This window comes from Pristiophorus japonicus, chromosome 16 (genome assembly GCF_044704955.1).
Source record: "Pristiophorus japonicus isolate sPriJap1 chromosome 16, sPriJap1.hap1, whole genome shotgun sequence".
Taxonomy (NCBI): Eukaryota; Metazoa; Chordata; class Chondrichthyes; family Pristiophoridae; genus Pristiophorus; species Pristiophorus japonicus.
Window position 1 is genome coordinate 64,625,222 of NC_091992.1, and position 9,867 is coordinate 64,635,088.

Here is a 9,867-nt window from a genome sequence, read left to right on the forward strand (position 1 = left end):
ATGGATTTGTGAAAGGGAAATCATGCTTGACAAATCTGGAATTTTTTGAGGATGTTTCCAGTAGAGTGGACAAGGGAGAACCAGTTGATGTGGTATATTTGGACTTTCAGAAGGCTTTCGACAAGGTCCCACACAAGAGATTAATGTGCAAAGTTAAAGCACATGGGATTGGGGGTAATGTGCTGACGTGGATTGAGAACTGGTTGTCAGACAGGAAGCAAAGAGTAGGAGTAAATGGGGACTTTTCAGAATGGCAGGCAGTGACTAGTGGGGTACTGCAAGGTTCTGTGCTGGGGCCCCAGCTGTTTACATTGTACATTAATGATTTAGACGAGGGCATTAAATGTAGTATCTCCAAATTTGAGGATGACACTAAGTTGGGTGGCAGTGTGAGCTGCGAGGAGGATGCTATGAGGCTGCAGAGTGACTTGGATAGGTTAGGTGAGTGGGCAAATGCATGGCAGATGAAGTATAATGTGGATAAATGTGAGGTTATCCACTTTGGTGGTAAAAACAGAGAGACAGACTATTATCTGAATGGTGACAGATTAGGAAAAGGGGAAGTGCAACGAGACCTGGGTGTCATGGTACATCATTTATTGAAGGTTAGCATGCAGGTACAGCAGGCGGTTAAGAAAGCAAATGGCATGTTGGCCTTCATAGCAAGGGGATTTGAGTACAGGGGCAGGGAGGTGTTACTACAGTTGTACAGGGCCTTGCTGAGGCCACACCTGGAGTATTGTGTACAGTTTTGGGCACCACACTGCACTGTAAACTCAAACTCGATCCGTAACTCTGTGCTGTAAACTCAAACTCGATCCGTAACTTTGTGCTGTAAACTCAAACTTGATCCGTAACTCTGTGCTGTAAACTCAAACTCGATCCGTAACTCTGTGCAGTAAATCAAACTCGATCCGTAACTTTGTGCTGTAAACTCAAACTCGATCCGTAACTTTGTGCTGTAAACTCAAACTCGATCCGTAACTCTGTGCTGTAAACTCAAGGCCAGGTATGTCTTCACAGCTCTGTTGTTGTATCTTTGTCATAAGTGCAGCAGAAAGCTCAACACTCTGTGGGTAGAGCAGAAATGGGTCGAATCAAGGGCTTGTGGAATGGACGCACAGTTTGTGTGCTTATACTGACTTGAGTTGAAGCATTCAATTCATTCTACAAGCAGGTGTACAGGGAATGGGTTTGGGTAGGTAGAAGAAAAAAATGCTCAGATCTAGTCCTGAGACAAAATCCAAACTACACAGCAAGCTACATGGGATGTAGCTTCTTCTTTCTACATGTAAAATCACTTCGATTTTTGTGTCATTTAAATTGGCATAGTGTCTGTGTGGCTTGGTAGGTAACACTCTCGCCTCTGAGTCTGTGGCTTTAAATCCCACTCCAAAAATTTGAACACATAATCTACGCCGACACTCCTGGTGCAGTACTGAGGGAGTGCCGCACTGTTGGAGGGGCAGTACTGAGGGAGTGCCGCACTGTCGGAGGGGCAGTACCGAGGGAGTGCCGCACTGTCGGAGGGTAAGTACTGAGGGAGTGCCGCACTGTCGGAGGAGCAGTACTGAGGGAGTGCCGCACTGTCGGAGGAGCAGAACTGAGGGAGTGCCGCACTGTCGGAGGGTAAGTACTGAGGGAGTGCTGCACTGTCGGAGGGGCAGTACTGAGGGAGTGTCACACTGTCGGAGGAGCAGTACTGAGGGAGTGCTGCACTGTCGGAGGGGCAGTACTGAGGGAGCGCCGCACTGTCAGAGGGGCAGTATTGAGGAAGCGCTGCACTGTCGGCGGGGCAGTACTGAGGGAGTGCTGCACTGTCGGAGGGGCAGTACTGAGGGAGTGCAGCACTGTCAGAGGGGCAGTACTGAGGGAGCGCCGCACTGTCGGAGGGGCAGTACTAAGGGAGTGCAGCACTGTCGGAGGGGCAGTACTGAGGGAGTGCAGCACTGTCGGAGGGGCAGTACTGAGGGAGTGCAGCACTGTCGGAGGGCCAGTACTGAGGGAGTGCTGCACTGTCGGAGGGACAGTACTGAGGGAATGCTGCACTGTCGGAGGAGCAGTACTGAGGGAGCGCCGCACTGTCGGAGGGGCAGTACTGAGGGAGTGCAGCACTGTCATAGGGGCAGTACTGAGGGAGTGCTGCACTGTCGGAGGGGCAGTACTGAGGGAGTGCAGCACTGTCGGAGGGGCAGTACTGAGGGAGTGCTGCACTGTCGGAGGGGCAGTACTGAGGGAGTGCTGCACTGTCGGAGGGGCAGTACTGAGGGAGTGCAGCACTGTCGGAGGGGCAGTACTGAGGGAGTGCAGCACTGTCGGAGGGACAGTACTGAGGGAGCGCAGCACTGTCTTTCAGGTGGACATAAAGGAACCCATTGCACTTTTATAAAGAAGAGCAGGGGCTTTCTCCCTGGTGTCCTGACCAATATTTATTCCTCGACCAATGCCTAAAACAAATTATTTGGTGATTGTCACAATGCTGTCTGTGGGATCTTGCTGTGTGCATGTCCTAGATTACAACATTGATTGGCTATAAAGCTGCTTTGGGTGCCCTAGGTTGTGAAGGTGTTATATAAATGCAAGGTCTGAGGGTGAGGTCAGTCAGTACGAATACCCGCTATCCCCATTCGATGACTCTCCCAGAGCACGCGCTCCTTGGTTCTGGGGGAGGTGGGACCAGTACAAACCGGCTGGTCTGCACCTGGGCAGGACTGGAACCAATGTCCTAGGGGGAGTGTTTGCTAGTGCTGTTGGGGAGGGTTTAAACTAATGTGGCAGGGGGATGCGAACCTATGCAGAGAGACAGAGGGAAGTAGAATGGGGGCAGAAGTAAAAGATAGATAGACAGATAGATAGATAGATAGATAGATAGATAGATAGATAGATAGATAGATAGATAGATAGATAGATAGAAAGAAAATAGATGCAGGAGTAGGCCATTCGGCCCCTCGAGCCTGCATCGCCATTCAATGAGTCCATGGCTGAACATGCAACTTCAGTACCCCATTCCTGCTTTCTCGCCATACCTCTTCATCCCCCTAAAGAAAAAAGAAAAGTAAAAGTTGAGGGCAGAGAAACCCAAGGCAAAAAGCAAAAAGGGCCACATTACAGAAACATTCTAAAGGGGCAAAGTGTGTTAAAAAGACAAGCCTGAAGGCTCTGTGCCTCAATGCGAGGAGTATTCAGAATAAGGTGGACGAATTAACTGCGCAGATAGCAGTTAATGGATACGATGTAATTGACATCACGGAGACATGGCTCCAGCTCCACTCCCCCCCCGCCCCCCCAGCTCCACCCCCCCCCCACTTCCCCCCCCGATTCTCCTCCCCCCTGGCCCCACTCTCCCCCTGGCCCCACTCCCCCCCACTTCCCCCCCGCTTCCGCTCCCCCCCGGCCCCACTCTCCCCCTGGCCCCACTCCCCCCAAGTCCCATTCCCTCCCCCCACTCACCCCCTGGCACCACAGCACCCCAGCCCCACTGCCACCCCCTCCCCCTCCCCCCCAGCCCCACTCCCACCCCCCGGTCGCACTCCACCACAGGCCCCCTGCCCGCCACACACAATAGGATTATGTAGGATATACAACACAGAAACAGGCCATTCAGCCCACTCCATGCCGGCGTTTATGCTCCACTCTAGTATCCTCCTGTCTTTCTTCATCTAAATCTATCAGCATAAGGTAAATATAGGGGAAAAGCGGAGTTCCGACAAGCTGAATTTAAGGAGCTAGGAGTTAAATTAAAAAGTAAAACCTCAAAGGTGGTAATCTCAGGATTGCTACTAGTGCCACCTGCTGGTCAGAGTAGGAATCGCAGGATAGCTCAGATGAATACGGAGCTTGAGGAGTGGTGTAGAAGGGAGGGATTCAAATTCCTGGGACATTGGAACCAGTTCTGGGGGAGGTGGGACCAGTACCAACTGGACGGTCTGCACCTGGGCAGGACCGGAACTGATGTCCTAGGGGGAGTGTTTGCTAGTGCTGTTGGGGAGGGATTAAACTAATATGGCAGGGGGATGGGAAACATAGAAACATAGAAACATAGAAAATAGGTGCAGGAGCAGGCCATTCAGCCCTTCTAGCCTGCACCGCCATTCAATGAGTTCATGGCTGAACATGAAACTTCAGTACCCCCTTCCTACTTTCTCGCCATAACCCTTGATCCCCCGAGTAGTAAGGACTTCATCTAACTCCCTTTTGAATATATTTAGTGAATTGGCCTCAACTACTTTCTGTGGTAGAGAATTCCACAGGTTCACCACTCTCTGGGTGAAGAAGTTTCTCCTCATCTCGGTCCTAAATGGCTTACCCCTTATCCTTAGACTGTGACCTCTGGTTCTGGACTTCCCCAACATTGGGAACATTCTTCCTGCATCTAACCTGTCTAAACCCGTCAGAATTTGTCTAAACCCGTCAGGGAGATAGAGGGAAATAAAATGGAGGCAGAAGCAAAAGATAGAAAGCAGTATAGTAAAAGTGGAGTGCAGAGAAACACAAGGCAAAAATCAAAAAGGGTCACATTACAGCAAAATTCTAAAGGGACAAAGAGTGTTAAAAAGACAAGCCTGAAGGCTCTGTGCCTCAATGCGAGGAGTATTCGTAATAAGGTGGACAAATTAACTGCTCAGGCAGCTATTAACGATTATGATATAATTGGGATTACGAAGACATGGCTCCAGGGTGACCAAGGCTGGGAACTCAACATCCAGGGGTATTCAACATTTAGGAAGGATAGGCAGAGAGGAAAAGGAGGTGGGGTGGCGTTGCTGGTTAAAGAGGAAATTAATGCAATAGTAAGGAGGGACATTAGCTTGGATGATGTGGAATTTGTATGGGTGGAGCTACGGAATACCAAAGGGCAGAAAACACTAGTGAGAGTTATGTACAGACCACCAAACAGTAGTAGTGAGGTTGGGGACAGCATCAAACAAGAAATTAGGGATGCGTACAATAAAGGTACAGCAGTTATCATGGGTGACTTTAATCTACATATTGATTGGGCTAACCTAACTGGTAGCAATGTGGTGGAGGAGGATTTCTTGGAGTGTATTAGGGATGGTTTTCTCGACCAATATGTCGAGGAACCAACTAGAGGGCTGGGCATCCTAGACTGGGTGATGTGTAATGAGAAAGGACTAATTAGCAATCTTGTTGTGCGAGGCCCCTTGGGGAAGAGTGACCATAATATGGTAGAATTCTTTATTAAGATGAAGAGTGACACAGTTAATTCAGAGACTAGGGTCCTGAATTTAAGGAAAGGTAACTTCGATGGTATGAGACGTGAATTGGCTAGAATAGACTGGCGAGTGATACTTAAAGGGTTGACTGTGGATAGGCCATTGCAAACACTTAAAGATCACATGGATGAACTTCAACAATTATAGATCCCTGTCCGGAGTAAAAATAAAAAAGGGAAGGTGGCTCAACCGTGGCTAACAAGGGAAATTAAGGATAGTGTTAAATTCAAGGAAGAGGCATATAAATTTGCCAGAAAAAGCAGAAAACCTGAGGACTGGGAGAATTTTATAATACAGCAGAGGAGGAAAAGGGTTTAATTAGGAGGGGGAAAATAGCGTATGAGAGGAAGCTTGCTGGGAACATAAAAACTGACTGCAAAAGCTTCTACAGATATGTGAAGAGAAAAAGATTAGTGAAGACAAACGTAGGTTCCTTGCAGTCAGATTCAGGTGAATTTATAATGGGGAACAAAGAAATGGCGGACCAGTTAAACAAATACTTTGGTTCTGTCTTCATGAAGGAAGACACAAATAACCTTGTGGAAATACTAGAGGACCGAGGGTCTAGTGAGAAGGAGGAACTGAAGGAAATCCTTATTAGGTGGGAAATTGTGTTCGGGAAATTGATGGGATTCAAGGCCGATAAATCCCCGGGGCCTGATAGTCTGCATTCCAGAGTACTTAAGAAAGTAGCCCTAGAAATAGTGGATGCATGGGTGATCATTTTCCAACAGTCTATCGACTCTGGATAAGTTCCTATGGACCGGAGGTTAGCTAATGTAACACCACTTTTTAAGAAAGGAGGGAGACAGAAAACAGGTCATTATAAACCGGTTAGCCTGCCATCAGTAGTGGGGAAAATGTTGGAATCAATTATTAAAGATGAAATAGCAGCGCATTTGGAAAGCAGTGACAGGATCGGTACAAGTCAGCATGGATTTATGAAAGGGAAATCCTGCTTGACAAATATTCTGGAATTTTTTGAGGATGTAACTGGTAAGAGTAGACAAGGGAGAACCAGTGGATGTCGTGTATTTGGACTTTCAAAAGGCTTTTGACAAGGTCCCACACAAGAGATTGGTGTGCAAAATTAAAGCACATGGTATTGGGGTAACGTACTAACGTGGATAGAGAACTGGTTGGCAGACAGGAAGCAGAGAGTCGGGATAAACGGGTCCTTTTCAGAATGGCAGGCAGTGACTAGTGGGGTGCCGCAGGGCTCAGTGCTGGTACTCCAGGTATTTACAATATACATTAATGATTTCGATGAAGGAATTAAGTGTAACATCTCCAAGTTTGCAGATGACACAAGCTGGCTGGCGGTGTGAGCTGTGAGGAGGATGCTAAGAGGCTGCAGGGTGACTTGGACAGGTTAGGTGAGTGGGCAAACGCATGGCAGGTGCAGTATAATGTGAATAAATGTGAGGTTATCCACTTTGGTGGCAAAAACACGAAGGCAGAATATTATCTGAATGGCGGCAGATTAGGAAAAGGGGAGGTGCAATGAGACCTGGGTGTCATGGTTCATCAGTCATTGAAAGTTGGCATGCAGGTACAGCAGGCGGTGAAGGCGGCAAATGGTATGTTGGCCTTCATAGCTAGGGGATTTAAGTATAGGAGCAGGGAGGTCTTACTGCAGTTGTAAAGGGCCTTGGTGAGGCCTCACCTGGAATATTGTGTTCAGTTATGGTCTCCTAATCTGAGGAAGGACGTTCTTGCTATTGAGAGAGTACAGCGAAGGTTCACCAGACCGATTCCCGGGATGGCAGGACCGACATATGCGAAGAGACTGGATCAACAGGACCTGTATTCACTGGAGATTAAAAGGATGAGAGGGGATCTCATAGAAACATATAAGATTCTGATGGGACTGGACAGGTTAGATGCAGGAAGAATGTTCCCGACGTTGGGGAAGTCCAGAACAGGGGTCATAGTCTAAGGATAAGGGGTAAGCCATTTAGGACTGAGATGAGGAGAAACTTCTTCACTCAGAGAGTTGTTAACCTGTGGAATTCCCTGCCGCAGAGAGTTGTTGATGCCAGTTCATTGGATATATTCAAGAGGGAGTTAGATATGGCCCTTACGGCTAAAGGGATCAAGGGGTATGGAGAGAAAGCAGGAAAGGGGTACTGAGGGAATGATCAGCCATGATCTTATTGAATGGTGGTGCAGGCTCGAAGGGCCGAATTGCCTACTCCTGCACCTATTTTCTATGTTTCTATGTTTCTATATTATCCCACGGCCTGCTCATTACCGGCTCCTCCTCAGCCTGGCACTGCCCAGGATCAGTGCTCACCTCATGCTGCATGTGTCTCACAGAGCAGCTCCAACAAATACCACACCCACCTCGCTCCGAGGCCAATCCGCGGCGACATAGGCCAGGCACAGCAGGCTGGCCCAGGGAAGGCAATGGCGATGTGCTTAATGCACAGTGCTCACTGCAAGGGAACATCATCGAGTGAAGGGGAATATTTGAAAAATGGGGTTCCACAAGTGGAAAATGAATATGAAGATATCTCCTGGCCTTATTTTCTCTGGCAAGGATGCTGACAGAAAGGCCTCTGCACTGATCACAGCCAGTCTTCGCTTCCTCGCTCTGTAATGCGGGGCAGGTAGTGAGTGTGAGCTCCGACTTAGCACTGCCTTTTTTTGACAGTATTCATAGAAAGAGAAGAAGGCCATTTGTGCCAGTGCCGGCTCGTAGATAGAGAACATCCCCTACCCCCCACACTTCCATCCCCGAGCCCCACACCCACCCCCACACCCCACCCCCATAGCCCTCTCCCCACCCCCACCCCCCCACCCTCACCCCTCACCCCCCACCCCCACCTCCCATCCCCCACACCCACATCGCCAACCCCGAGCCCCACACCCCACTCCCACCTCCCATCCCCTCTCCCCACCCCCAACCCCACTCCCCATCCCCCATCCCCCACACCCACACCCTCTCCCCACACCCCACCCCTCTCCCCAATCCCCCCCACCCTCACCCCTCACTCCACACCCCCACCTCCCATCCCCCACACCCACATCGCCATCCCCGAGCCCCACACCCACTCCCACACCCCACCCCCAACCCCACTCCCCATCCCCCATCCCCCATCCCACATCCCACCCCCATCCCCCACCCTACCCCCCACCCCCTCTCCCCACCCCCACCCCCCCACCCTCACCCGTCACCCCACACCCCCCACCCCCACCTCCCATCCCCCACACCCACATCGCCATCCCCGAGCCCCACACCCCACTCCCACCTCCCATCCCCTCTCCCCACCCCACACCTCTCTCCCCATCCCCCACACCCCATCCCACAGCCCACATCCCACCCCATCCCCCATCACCCACACCCCTCACCCCCCACACCCCTCTCCCCATCCCCCACACCCCACCCCCCCACTCCTGCTTTCTGTCCCCACATCCCTCCCCCTCAAGTACCCGTCCAACTCCCTTTCAAAATTATTGGTGGAACCAGCTTCCGGCACCTTCTCAGGTAGAGCATTCCAGGTCCCGACAACTCTCTCATAGAAAACATTCTTCTCATCTCCTCTCTCAATCCTTTGCCAATGATTTTAAATCTATAACCTTTGATTATTGACTCACTTGTCAGAAGGAATCATTTTTCACTATCTATTTTATCAAAAACTTTCAGCATCCTGAAAAGTTCCATTGGGTCAAAACTTCACCTTGGCTGTTCCATGGAGAACAGGCCGAACATTTAAAGCTCTCCTCCACATAACAGGGGAGTTTGGCCCCATCGTCACACACCCTTCATAATGCCATTGCACATTTTCAGATCGACCATACGTAATGCACAGAGCATCCACAAGACGGAACGGAAGCAGATCAGCCAGGAAACGTACCGACGCAACAGCAAACGCTATCTCCAGCAGCAGAAGAGCAAAAGTACCCCGGCGACCAATCACAACGTTTGGAAACAGAAGCATGATCCAAGGACCATGGAGAAAACCCAGGCCACAGGTACAGCCAATCACTGAGAGCCCCACAGGTACAGCCAATCACTGAGAGTCTCACAAGTACAGCCAATCACCGATAGCCCCACAGGTACAACCAATTACCCAGAAACCCACAGGTACAGCCAATCACCCAGAATCCCACAGGTACAGCCAATCACTGAGAGCCCCACAGGTACAGCCAATCACCCAGAATCCCACAGGTACAGCCAATCACTGAGAGCCTAACAGGTACAGCCAATCACTGAGAGCCCCACAGGTACAGCCAATCACTGAGAGCCTCACAGGTACAGCCAATCACCGATAGCCCCACAGGTACAGCCAATCACTGAGAGTCCCACAGGTACAGCCAATCACTTAGTGCCCCACAGATACAGCCAATCACTGAGAGCCCCACAGGTACAGCCAATCACCGAGAGTCCCACAGGTACAGCCAATCACCAATCGCCCCACAGGTACAGCCAATCACTGAGAGTCCCACAGGTACAGACAATCACTGAGAGCCCCACAGGTACAGCCAATCACTGAGTGCCCCATAGGTACAGCCAATCACTGAGAGCCCCACAGATACAGCCAATCACTGAGAGCCCCACAGGTACAGCCAATCACCCAGAGTCCCACAGGTACTGCCAATCACCCAGAGTCCCACAGGTACAGCCAAT

The 9,867-nt window shown here is 50.3% G+C and overlaps 1 protein-coding gene across 5 annotated transcripts in view; it reads left to right on the top strand.

Annotated features, from left to right (window-relative positions):
- Positions 1–9,867, top strand: part of ncf1 (neutrophil cytosolic factor 1) — a 299,264-nt gene that overhangs the window by 273,458 nt on the left and 15,939 nt on the right. For all 5 annotated transcript variants that reach the window (XM_070857395.1, XM_070857398.1, XM_070857396.1 and 2 more), the window contains one exon: positions 9,028–9,212. In XM_070857395.1, coding sequence (XP_070713496.1) covers positions 9,028–9,212 — 185 coding nt within the window. The remainder of the gene's footprint in view (positions 1–9,027; positions 9,213–9,867) is intronic.